General features: G+C 40.2%; 1 protein-coding gene across 7 annotated transcripts in view; it reads right to left on the bottom strand.

Moving 5' to 3' along the window:
- Window positions 1-7,979: 7,979 nt before the first annotated feature.
- The window catches only part of adgrg6 (adhesion G protein-coupled receptor G6), a 44,310-nt gene continuing 38,780 nt past the window's right edge, over window positions 7,980-13,509 (bottom strand). For 6 of the 7 annotated variants that reach the window (XM_035524771.1, XM_035524773.1, XM_035524774.1 and 3 more), the window contains 3 exons: window positions 13,329-13,430; window positions 12,508-12,663; window positions 7,980-9,069 (listed from right to left, as the gene is read on the bottom strand). In XM_035524771.1, coding sequence (XP_035380664.1) covers window positions 8,942-9,069; window positions 12,508-12,663; window positions 13,329-13,430 — 386 coding nt within the window. In that variant the 3' untranslated portion in view covers window positions 7,980-8,941. Of the gene's footprint in view, window positions 9,136-11,486; window positions 11,538-12,507; window positions 12,664-13,328; window positions 13,431-13,509 lie in introns of all 7 variants that reach the window. The other variant, XM_035524770.1, reaches the window with a different exon arrangement.

Genomic DNA, 13,509 nt, shown 5'->3' with positions numbered 1-13,509 from the left:
TTTGAAGATTAGTAGTGTGTAGCTGTTGATAGGTGTTGATAGCACAGATCTTGTTCTTCCCATTCAGCTGACCTCTCAGGACTTGTCTCACTCTGGACTTGTCTAGGCGTTTTCCTAATGATTTTCCTTGTTTTCTACATGATTCCCATTTGCCTGTGGGATTCCAAGGTACTTGTATCTGCCCTTAACATCTGTCATATTACCCTCTGGTAGTGTGATTCCCTCTGTTTTAGCTACTGTCCCTTGTAACCATTTGACCACACTTATCCAACCCATGGTGTGGTTTCACAGTGGGTTAGTTGTCATATCAGTCAAGTTGTCAAGTGTGATTCAGGAATATGGAATATAGCTGCATACTTTATGAAGCAGTTCAATATTTGTGCCATTTTGTTTTGAGGTTGGTGATAGCTGGAATAGCTGTTGAAAATCACCAGTCCAACAGTGTAGCGGAGCCTTCATCTAGGTCTTGTGAATCTATAAATTCACAATAGATTTTAATAGCATCTGGAAAGCTGAGAACATATTACCTCATTATTTTCAGAGAGAGTTTAATGTAGGTGGGTGGGAATTAAAATAACACCCAGCATGTCTCTGACTCTTATTTTTGAAGGTTTATCTTGGCAGTCATTCCTCAAGATACAGGCTGCAAAATAATTATTTTCTTCACAAAACAAAGCATAGCTGATGAGAACCACTCAACACTACTACAGTGGGTTTCTTATCTGTCCCCTGAGATGTGCTTTTACAGCAGACCACAGAAGTCATGGGAACCGTGGACAAGTCTGTTTTTGTTCATGTTATAAAATCCAAACCGTCGGAAGCTGCACGTGTGGCTCTTTTGTAGCAGATGTCGACATGCACTGCAGGAATCACATGAGCTTCAAGTGCGGTTGGCCATGGTTTCCTATTTGTCATCTAAACACACTCCACATGCATGCTTGGCTTTTCATTTCACACAAACTACTGGAAAGAAAAACCTAAATGAATTTGTTTTGGAGGTTCTGAATTCATCATTTCTGTTGTTTGACAATTACATTTTAAACTCGAGTTTCAATCAGCTAAAGAACAACCAATGAACACTCCATTCTCGATTTCCCATTTATGGGTAATGTCCTGCACCTGGATAAATCTGGATAAAGCAATATACAGCATGTTCATGATTTAATGCATATCCCCAAGTGGAACAGTTTTGAAACTGCAAATGCAAGCAAAATGTCTTATTGTACAGCCTGTTTTAGACTGTGATCTTCTAAAAGTGACAAACGACTCACAAAGGAACAATTTCCAGTAGCGGAAAGGGTCTGAAATATGTGAGGTAGGGGACGTAATCAAAGAACTGACTCTGTGAAATATGTGAGGTAGGGGACGTAATCAAAGAACCGACTCTGTGACATAAGTGAGGTAGGGGACGTAAACTTTGACATGTTTTGATCAAAATCCCACAAGGATCAAGCACCACAGCGCCCTTGTCACCCTGCCTACACAGCCGTTCAGAGCAGTTGGTTTGGGTGCCTGTTCCTTTAAATGCTAATGAGCCACTGCTCATTGATGAGGTGAATTTCATCTTACAGACATTCACATAGCTGACAAACTACTGACATTAACATCCAAGATTCTGTTTTAAAATCTTACAGTTCCCTCATTTGCAGTTTAGCCTTACAGAGATTTCTGGCTATTCCTGCTGTAGGATAACCGGACGCAAGAAGGTTAGCACTCATGCACAGGTTCAGCGCCTCTGTCCAACACAGCCCAGAAGTTCCTGGTCTTATCTCTTAGATTCCACATAATGCTAGCAAGTACTGAAAAAGTGAATGTTTCATACATCCCCTTTTAAAATTTGTTTATAGTTTATATATTTTTTTACATTTTATTTCAGTTATCTGCCTTTATTGTGTCATATGTCAAAACCAACATTCAGCTATTTTTGATTTTCTTTCAAGTAGTTAAATAAATGTTTTATTAAAGCTGCGAATATCAGAATATCAGGTTCTTAAAATAATGAGCTGATATAAGATCATAGGGAAAGGTGGTGAATAGATTGTTGGTTGACCTAAAGGGAACTTGTTTAAGGAATTGTTGGATTTTGAAGTTCTGATCAGAATTTTTTGCATTTGTTAGCACAGACAAACCTGTAAACAGACATAAATCATTCAGTCATGTGAATGTTGTTCTCAGTTCAGCTGTGTTGAGTTGACTTTGACCTTCCCTCCAGCCCACAGACCTGTCCTGGCTCATCCTGCCCTGTCTCGTCCTGCCCTGTCTCAACCTGCCTTGTCTCATCCTGTCCTGTCTCGTCCTGTCCTGTCTCAACCTGCCTTGTCTCGTCCTGCCCTGTCTCGTCCTGTCCTGTCTCATCCTGCCTTGTCTCCTCTTGTCCTGTCTCGTCCTGCCCTATCTTATCCTGCCTTGTCTCGTCCTGTCCTGTCTCGTCCTGCCCTGTCTTATCCTGCCTTGTCTACAGGGAGAGGTCTGCCCATGGAGCAAAGTAGGGTCCCGCGCCGGAACAAGCGTTGCTCTTGTGAGAACCTGAAGGACAAGGAATGCATGTACTTCTGCCACATTGGAATTGTTTGGGTCAACACACCCAGGTACAAAGGTCACCACAGAAACAGTCCAGCAGCCACACGGACAGGTCCACTTAGTTTTCTGGATAGGATTGTCTGACTTGCTTGCAGGTATTCTAATTATCAGAAATAACCAAATAGAAACAAATAGAACAGCTAAAAGTGAAGATTTACGTTTTAAGTAAGAACCTTTGACATAGAATAGATGTGCTGGTGATTTAAACAAACACAGACACCACCGGGGGGGAGACACAGACAGGAGAGAGGAGAGAGAGGTGTGTGGTGTGTGGAGGGAACTGGGCCTGGCTCACATCTGCTTGTGTTTAAGTGTGCGGCCTCATTATTGTGGCTCATGCACAAAGACCTAAAGCCTGCCAGACTGTATTTGGACTCAATGAAAGGCAACTAAGCAACCACAAAGCCACACTATGGCTCAAGAGAAAGAGTTAAAGACCATGGGAAATCCTGATTGGCTATTTCCCACATCAGGACAGCTTGGGTACTTTGAGTTAATTGGTCAAATTCACAGAGCGAGCCATTTTAATGATAAAATAAAAGTTCTTTACAGTATATACTGACGTGCAGTATATACTCAGATTTTCACCTTCTTTTCCAGTCAGGTTATTCCGTACGGTGTGGGCTTACCCCATACTCGTCCACGGAGAGGTGCAGATCGCTGCCTTTGCACAAACAAGACAGACAATAAGTGCCTGGAATTCTGCATCCAGTGGTATTCTCCAAACATGAGGAGTGTGAGGACAAGACAGCAAACCCTGAGGAGTGTGAGGACAAGACACCAAACCCAGAGGAGTGTGAGGACAAGACAGCAAGCATGTGGAGTGTGAGGACAAGACGCCAAACCCAGAGTAGTGTGAGGACAAGACGCCAAACCCTGAAGAGTGTGAGGACAAGACACCAAACCCAGAGGAGTGTGAGGACAAGACGACAAACCCTGAGGAGTGTGAGGACAAGACGCCAAACCCTGAAGAGTGTGAGGACAAGACGCCAAACCCAGAGGAGTGTGAGGACAAGACGCCAAACCCTGAGGAGTGTGAGGACAAGACGTCAAGCCCTGAGGAGTGTGAGGACAAGACGCCAAACCCTGAGGAGTGTGAGGACAAGACGTCAAGCCCTGAGGAGTGTGAGGACAAGACGCCAAACCCTGAGGAGTGTGAGGACAAGACGCCAAACCCTGAGGAGTGTGAGGAGAAGACGCCAAACCCTGAAGAGTGTGAGGACAAGACGTCAAGCCCTGAGGAGTGTGAGGATGAGACGCCAAACCCAGAGGAGTGTGAGGACAAGACGCCAAACCCTGAGGAGTGTGAGGACAAGACGTCAAGCCCTGAGGAGTGTGAGGACAAGACGCCAAACCCAGAGAAGTGTGAGGACAAGACGCCAAACCCTAACAAGAGGGACAAAGAAATATCATGTTTGCAGTCCTCACAAAGTTCTCACATCACAATCATAACCACACAAATTCAGGTTCTCTATATGGCAAGATTGGCAATTTTTTAATTCAACTCTCTCTTGAAATGACATTAAGTGACACATTATATACTGTTTTATATTGTACAGTAAGCAGCTCCTTTTTTGTAATATATATGTATTCCTGGGCGAGCTTTCCTGAGGTGGTGTAGTCGCTGTTTCCACTATCCATTGTCCTCATGCATATGGATAAGTTTCTGATCCTTTGGAATTTTCCACATTTTGGTATATGTAAACTCATCTTAAAATGGATTAAAATCATTAATTTTTTTATCAGTATGCACACAATTCTTCACAATGACAAGCAAAATCATTTTTAGAATGTTTTGTAAATGTATTAAAATGTATTTAAAATAAACTGAAATATTTCATTTAAATACATATTCAGATCCTTCACTTAGTACTTTGGCAGCCTCAGTGAAATCTCTATCAGAGCGAGTTTATATATTTTGAAAATATATTATAGTTTTTGGTTAGTGTATAGTTATTGAATTTTGTTAACTTGCTTCTGCTCTCCTAAGTCCTAATATGATGCATTCCTGTAATAATTATTCCTCTGGTGGCTCTAGGGGGTGCTCTGATCACTGGGTGGAACTAAATCTCCAGCCTCCAGACTTCGGGACTCTGGTCTCACAGACATGGAACTTATGTTCTGTAAGGTTTACTGAAGTGGCACACTGAATCTGCAAGGCTGCAGGCCTGCAAGCATATAACGAGTGCTCATTTCCATGGTTACCATCAACACCAATATATAATACTGGAAGCAAGATGAACACAGCTAACTCCATTTCTCTTGTTTACACTACTGAGCATTTGATAACCACTTTTCAGAGACACAGAGTTATATTAACTATTACCCACACACACTCAGACGGAGTTATATTAATTGATATATTACCCACACACACTCAGAGACACAAAGTTATATTAACTGATACACTGCCTGCCAAAAAAAAAAGGTCACACTCTAATATTTCGTTGGACCACCTTTAGCTTTGATTATGGCACGCATTTGCTGTGGCATCGTTTCCACAAGCTTCTGCAATGTCACAACATTTATTTCTGTCCAGAGTTGCATTAATTTTTCCCTAAGATCTTGTATTGATGATGGGAGATTTGGACCACTGCACAAAGTCTTCTCCAGCACATCCGAAAGATTCTTAATGGGGTTCAGGTCTGAACTCTGTGGTGGCCAATCCATGTGTAAAGATGATGTCTCATGCTCCCTGAACCACTCTTTCACAATTTGAGCCTGATGAATCCTGGCATTGTCATCTTGGAATATGCCCATGCCATCAGGGAAGAAAAAATCCATTGATGGAATAATCTGGTCGTTCAGTATATTCAGGTAGTCAGCTGACCTCATTCTTTGGGCACATAATGTTGCTGAACCCACACCTGACCAACTGCAGCAACCCCAGATCATAGCACTGCCCCCACAGGCTTGTACGGTAGGCACTAAACATGATGGGTGCATCAGTTCAGCCACAGTAAATCTGGACTCATCAGACCACATGACCTTCTTCACTGCTCCAGAATCCAATCTTTATGCTCCCTAGCAAACAAACTGTTTTTGCCAGTTAGCCTCACTGACAAGTGGTTTTCTTAAGGCTACACAGCTGTTTAGTCCAAATCCCTGGAGTTCCCTTCGCATTGTGCATGTGGAAATGCTCTTACTTTCACTATTAAACAAATCTGAGTTCTACTGTTGTTTTTCTATGATTTGATTTCACCACACGTTTAAGTGGCCGCTGATCACGATCATTCAAGGTTTTTTCCGACCACATTCCTTCCTCGTAGATGATGTTTCTCCACTGTCCTTCCGCTTTTTAATAATGCGTTGGACAGTTCTTAACCCGATTTTAGTAGCATTCTCCTTAGATGTTTTCTCTGCTTGATGCATGCCAATAATTTGACCCTTCTGAAACAGATTAACATCTTTTGCATGACCACAGGATGTGTCTTTCGACATGGTTGTTTAACAAATGAGAAGCTAGTCACTGCATCAGTTAGGGTTAAATAAATCGTTGCAAGCGGAAACATAATCACCCATGCAGTAATTATCCAATGGGAGGCTCTTACCTATTTGCTTAGTTAAATCCAGGTGGTGACCTTTTTTTGGCCAGGCAATGTATATTACCCACAAACACTCAGACACAGAGTTATATTAACTGATACATTACCCACACACACTTAGACACAGGTATATTAACTGTGCAATGAATGTACACACGTAGAAGATCCAGTTGCAGAGGTTTTATTTTAGCAACCGTACTAATACGTGCAGTAGGACAGGTAAGCGTGGTTGGGTCGGTCCAAGGTCGATGCATGGGGTAGTGCTCAGGAGGTGTCTGATGGTCAGGCAGGAGACGAGGTCTAGAAGGCAATCAGCAGTTAATAACCGGGAAAGCACACAGGATGAGGAAACGCTCAGTTCGCCACATAGAAGCAATACTTCACGACTGGTAAGAGGGGAGGAGAAGCTTATAAAGGGGTAGGTAATGAGAGGAATAGGAATCAGGTGTGTGCTAGAAGTCTGGTGAGTCAGATCTGGGGTGTGTGTGAGTGGGCGTGGCTGTGCAGGGCTGATGGTTGTTTCTGGGGTTCATAACAAACTGATACATTACCCACACCCACTCAGACACAGTTACATTAACTGATATATTACTCACACACACTCAGAGATATAACAGTTATGTTAACTGATCCCATTGTTCAGGATGTTGCCTTCCATGTCAGAGGTTTGCAATTTATTTTAATCCAGATTACAGAATACATTACAGTGTCATATCCAATTTGACTAACTGGTAATGAAGATCAGAATTTATAGTATAATTTCAAGTTTATTTGTTTATTCCTCTTTCGTCACATCCATGTTTGCATAATTTCTACAAATAAATTCTACTCGAGTCTACATCCTGAGTGCACTATGTGGAAGTTCTCAGCGAACATGCACTACCACACTTATGGTCTAGACGGACAGCAGGGTAAGACATGTTATGCCCATGAGTCTATAAGAGCGGAGTCCAGACAGTTAGACTGGATGACTAACTATAGTGTGAATGACAACATCAGACTGACTACAGACCGCATGACAACAGCAGTGTAAGACTGCAGCAGCCAATAAGATAGCAGCGGAGGAATTGGTGTAGTTTAGTTAAACCATGTTTGATTTAGTGTTTGGTTTCCCCTTTTGTTTTTGTTGTTTGAGAAAACAGCTTGATTCCTTCAGTGATTAAGGGATGTCTGAAAGATAATAGAATGTCATCTGTTAGAATTTATTTATTAAAGGTTTAGGGGTTTTTTTTTGTGTTTTTTTTTTTAAATAAATGTACATACCTGTCTTTGTTTTATCACTGTGGAGTATTGTTGGAAATTGAGGGGAAAAAAAACTGAATCCATTTTCAGTCTGAAACCAAACCAATACCAAAATGTGGAAAACTAGAGAGCGTCTTAAATGTTCCCATTTGCACTGTGTATAGTCTAACTGGAAAGCTAATGATATAACAGCTTTTACCTCTTCAACAAATCACATCAGTTCTACAGTAAACATTTCTGGATCATTCTTTAAAATAAATAAACAATACAAAAGCAACTTTCTTGAACTTTCATTAATTCTTAACATGCTGATTTGTAAGTCCCTTTCTACAGTATCTCAGGTACAGTGTGTTATCTGGACTGCACATTAATCATGCCAGGCATGTAGTGCACAAGGAAAAAGATACACATGTAGACTTATTCCTGCTATTGCTGCACACAGCTAACATGCGTTCCATTCTGGCTTTGTCTGCACACAAAGACATCTGAGGCTTTTTTAGGGACACAGATCTGCTTGCAGACTGCAGAGTCACTAATCATGCATGCAGATACATATGCATGAAGACAAGCGAATATTGTGCGGTGTTTCAGCTCTACAGGACAGGCCACGGCTGGTTTGAACTCCTTTTATTACACAGTAAGACTGTCACATGTTCACAGAAAGCATCAGTCATGGCTCAATAATGAACATAACATATACAGGTCAGACTTTGGAAAATAAATGCCTTTGGTGAAGTAGGCAGTATTTCATATGTTTACATCTTCCAGGTCTTAGAGAATAAATACCCCCAAAAAAGGAATGTTTTTGGTTAGATTTGGTGCATCATTTTCATTTTTTATAATGCATATCCATGAGAATAAGCAGACCACACACTTTGACCCTAGTATTGAACCCTCAGGAGGAGTTTGTGTAGTTCTGAGTCTGTACAAAAAAGCAGTTCTGTTAGAGCACTGTTGTGTCCAAACGGCCATCTGGAAAGGGCTGATCAGTAGTGAAGCATGTGAGGATGAAAACCACAACTAAAATATAAAGTAAAGAAATCAACTATTTGTTTGACTAATCTACAAAGGACATGTTTAATATGCTTCTCATGCTGATGAAAGGTGACTTTCAAAATGTAACAGTTCCATCATGTCTGCGCGTTCAGGGTCCTCAGGCTTTGAAAAATGTATTTATTTTTATTTCCTATAAGGCAAAATTATAAACATAAATGTATGTAGCTATGTATATACAAAACAGGCCGACTATTGAACGCAAAACCAGTCGTGCAAAAAAGAAGGTACATAAAGAGAAATTAGAAAAAAGGCACATACAGTAATATAGACTATAAATATTTACAGAACACAAAGTTTAAACATCACAGTATCTAAAATCCACTTCTTTTCTTATGAATTGCAGTATTCCATTTCTGGCTAGTTAGCTCACTATGTTGCTAGTATTTATCTGGTCTAGAGAAAAGCCTGTCCAAAATAAAAGCCTGTCCAAAATAAAAGCCTATACAAAAATAAAATGTTTCAAGCCCTGTCACCTCACGCCCCCTCTCAGGCAAAACTTAGTGCAGTGACAAAAGCTGTCAGACATGATGATGTTGTTGTAGAAGGTGTCGGGGCGAACAAAGCAGTAGCCCCTCACCTTGTCCAGGACCTGCTGGACAGGCAGAAGCTGTGCTCGTCGGGCTGCTCTGGCCTGAGGACCCTTTACCTGGAAGCCAAGTCACGTGAGGTGAATGGAGAAAGGATGGAATGTGGAAAGAGCATTTTCCAAGAGCTGCATAGACAAAGATTCAGACACACCGTACCAGTCAAAGGTTTGGACACATCTGACTGAAGGTGTTTTTATCGTCTTAAAAACATTTAAGTATAATGGTTTATTCCTAAATTTGTTTCTAAGAAAAATACAAATAGAGAGTTGATATCGTGCATGTGTGTGTGTGTGTGTGTGTGTGTGTGTGTGTGTGTGTGTGTGTAAACCTTTGATGAAAATTGCTTAAACAAGGAGATACATTCAATATGCACACAATGTATATTAAACTATAAAAGAAACAATTGACACCAGTTTTAATCCATATTCCTGTGGACGTGGATTAAATTCCTGTGGATGTCCTACCTTGAGTTCTACAGTGCAAGTCACTATATAAAACATGTTCCAGTGAACATTTGTCAACAGTGCATACATAGGTCAGACATACATAGGATGGTTGGCTTTGTGTGGTTTTGAGAGGTTTGTTTTGGATGGTTGGCTTTGTGTGGTTTTGTGTGGTTTTGAGTGGTTCGTTTTGTGTGGGAAATGGTTTCTGATTTGTGCCCCTTTTATGAAGATTATTAATAAAATTCTTATGCTGTATTCCTTTTACTCACCCAAATAAAATGTAGACCTACAAAGTACATCATGAATAACAATGTATGGACAATATAATTAAGTAAATGTAATAAGCTATATATATTTTATTTAACATAAAACATCTCAAAAACAAATGTAATTTACATGGAAAAGGTTATCAATTCTATATTAACGTCATCCAGTGCCAGTGAACCGGTGCACTTGTCAGGTCAGGGTTTGCTTTATTCCAGCTCAGCCTGACAGCTAATTGCAACATAGGATTGATTCCAGAAAGCAGGTTTAACAAACCTTAAACTTAACGTTGAACTCTGAGTTGAACTAACTACACCCGAAATATCCAGAGACGTTGGTTCCAGAACAGTGACCAGTTTGAGTGATCTAAAACTGAGTGGACTGACCTTAACTGAAGCACAGTTGAGCTTCACAACACATGTTCCCATAGTAACTAACCTATGAGCTTCATAACACATGTTCCCATAGTAACTAACCTATGAGCTTCATAACACATGTTCCCATAGTAACTAACCTATGAGCTTCATAACACATGTTCCCATAATAACTAACCTATGAGCTTCATAACACATGTTCCCATAGTAACTAACCTATGCGCTTCATAACACATGTTCCCATAGTAACTAACCTATGAGCTTCATAACACATGTTCCCATAGTAACTAACCTATGAGCTTAATAACATATGTTCCCATAGTAACTAATCTCTGCTTATTCTGAGGCTGGAACACAAAACCTTCAGTTTCCACGAACTCTGAGTTAACAGATCTGGGCGGGTTGTTAAACAATATTTCTGGAATACCACCCCCCCCCCCCCCCCCCCCCCCCCCGCCCGAATCATTAAAAAAGATCCTCCCTAGTGATGTGTGTGTAAACTCAGGAGCTGCAGACAACAGTGTGGATAACTGACAGATATTCACTTGAAAACCTGAAACAACACTATGTATGGGTGGGTGTGTAGGTGGGTCAGTGGGTGGGTCAGTGGGAACTGTCCTGTTCTACTGTCCATTGTATATGTACTGACATAATTAAGGTTTTTGCATGTCAAACCAGAAAACTAGCCACCATGAGATTAACAATTAGTATCACAGTGCAAGTGACATTTACAGTGATTAAAGGACAGTGAATATCTTTTGCCAGAGTCTCTTCATATACACAGTGTGACTCCTTTAAAGATACAGTCTCTGATTTAAAGCTACAGTCTGAATTAAAGCTACAGTTTGATATAGCTGTAGTCTGATCTAAAGCTACAGTGTCTAATTTAAAGCTACAGTCTGATTTAAAGACACAGTCTGATTTAAAGATACAGTCTATAATTTATAAAGCCCTTCAAAGGTGTTTTTTTACATTGTAACTATTAGGTTTTAAATAGAATTTAATCAACTTTCTAGCAAAATACGTCACTGCATGTTTAGGTACAATTTTCAGTCCAATAATTACTACTACCAAAACAATTGATTCCTAACCCATATGCCTGTGACAGTGTTTATTTGTTTGGTGTAGACACGGCAGACTACAGCACTGTCCTTTGGTCATCACACTTAATGTCATCACACAACCTGAATTCAATCCAGCAAACAGTTGTGACAATTTCTGCAACATTAGTGAAGCGTTCATTTTGAAAAACCACAACTCTATTATTGATTTGCACTTCCATATGGGAAAGCTGGGAAAAGCTGGGAATTCTACAACTGCGGATTGAATCCGGTCAGTCCTACCGAGTGGAAGGCCAGCCACACAAAACAAGGAAGCGTGGGTTCAGGCTACCTTGAATTTCACCTCATGGAGAGTCTCCATCGCTCTAGTGGTGGATATTATCTATTCCACAAACATAAATAAGAACACACAGAACCACTAAGTCTGGAAAACAGATGAACAGAACGAGACACAAACCCAAGATGAACTAAACAAAACTAAACAAACAGAACTAAAAGGGTCCTGATCCTTACAATCCTGCCCTAAAATGGGTCCATAAATGTAATATTATATCACTCTTCAGGACTTTTATTACAGTTATGTAACCTTAATAATATAAGGTGCCCAAGAGCTGAAAATTATTCGTGGAATTCTTCTGGGGATGACATTATGCTTACGGCTTATAATTATCATAAATTATTAAAAGACAAAGAGCATTTATGGGTTATTAGACTGATGTTCTGAACTCCAACTAAATTACACTGTCAAATGTCCTCTGAAAAGCAGGTTTTTTTGTTGGAAATGTTTTGGTGTTTCGGAGACCTGCTTATAGCTGTAAGCAGGAGTGCATGTGGTTGTATATTAAGGAGTGTGTTATGCTATACATGTAAGTGTGTTAAGGAGTGTGTTAAGTTGCTATAGTGTGTTAAGTTGTGTTTTAAGGAGTGTGTTGTTTTAAGTGTGTTAAGGAGTGTGCTAAGTAGTTGTATGTTAAGGAGTGTGATGTTATAAATGTGTTAAAGAGTGGGTTAAATTGTTGCTGTGTGTTAAGGAGTGTGTTAAGTTGTTGTTGTGTGTGGTAAAGAGTGTGTTAAGTTGTTGCTGTGTGTTGAGGAGTGTTAAGTTGTTGTTGTGTGTGGTAAAGAGTGTGTTAAGTTGTTGCTGTGTGTTGAGGAGTGTGTTAAGTTGTCGTTGTGTGTGTTAAGGAGTGTGTTAAGTTGTTGCTGTGTTAAGGAGTGTGTTAAGTTGTTGTGTGTGTTGAGGAGTGTGTTAAGTTGTTGCTGTGTGTTGAGGAGTGTGTTAAGTTGTTGTTGTGTGTGTTAAGGAGTGTGTTAAGTTGTTGCTGTGTTAAGGAGTGTGTTAAGTTTCTTACCTGCACTGCTGTGGTGCTTGGCAAAGGGGTTCAGTGTTGCTTTGGCCTTGGATGTCCAGTTGGCCGTGGTGGAGCAGAAGGAGCTGGACGACAGGGACTTCCCCAGGTTGTCCGAGCTCACCTTCTTGGTGTTGTTGGTGGCAGTCTTACTCCAGTCTGCAACAAGCATTAGTAACTATGCAGAAACACTCCAAACACTAGAATATTCAAAATCCAGAAGGTGTTTTAAATGTTTTATGCGATGGACATTTAATAAATGCTATGCACTATGAAATAATAAAGGCAACTAGTCCTCATCTATGCTTAGAAAAATGTCCCATTTGTAATGAAGTCCTGATGAATGTATGTAAATGTATGTAAATCTATGTTAATGTCTGTACGTCAATGTGTCCCTGACTGCTTCACAAAAACACTGGATGAAGGTGAAAAGGTATAAAGAACAGAGCCATTGACTTTGAGCCATCTCTAATTTTCTGGGCTGTAGCAAGTCTCATTGATAGTAAAGACCAGCTCAAATATTATTGGATTTCCATTTTACAAACTGTTGTTCGATGCCCAAGGTCACTTATGCAGATAAAATTAACTAAATATCATCAACTCCAGTAATCTACATTTGAAATTCTATATATTATTCACTGAACCAACATGAGATAAATACATAATTATATAAATTGTTTATTGAGCCAATCTGAGCACCCTAAAATCTAAACAATATCACCTGTGATACCCAAGTCCTGCCAGAGACCAACAGACAGTCAGGCAACACAAAAAGACGAATAACTGCTGATGAAGTTAAAAAAATTAAAAACACTTCTGTTTACCTGAATTGTCTGTCCAGTGGAGTTTTCCACAGCATAAGTATCGTCTCCACTGCTTCTGTACGTTTTCTTTCAGAGCACAATGGAATATGAAAATGAATAATCCTGTTGAATAAAAGATATTAGAGAGAAAATTATGAAGATCTCTGCTATGATGTTATACAGACAGGATTAACGTCTGTGC

This window comes from Electrophorus electricus, chromosome 3, assembly GCF_013358815.1.
Source record: "Electrophorus electricus isolate fEleEle1 chromosome 3, fEleEle1.pri, whole genome shotgun sequence".
Taxonomy (NCBI): Eukaryota; Metazoa; Chordata; class Actinopteri; order Gymnotiformes; family Gymnotidae; genus Electrophorus; species Electrophorus electricus.
This window is presented reverse-complemented; position numbering and strand designations above follow the sequence as displayed.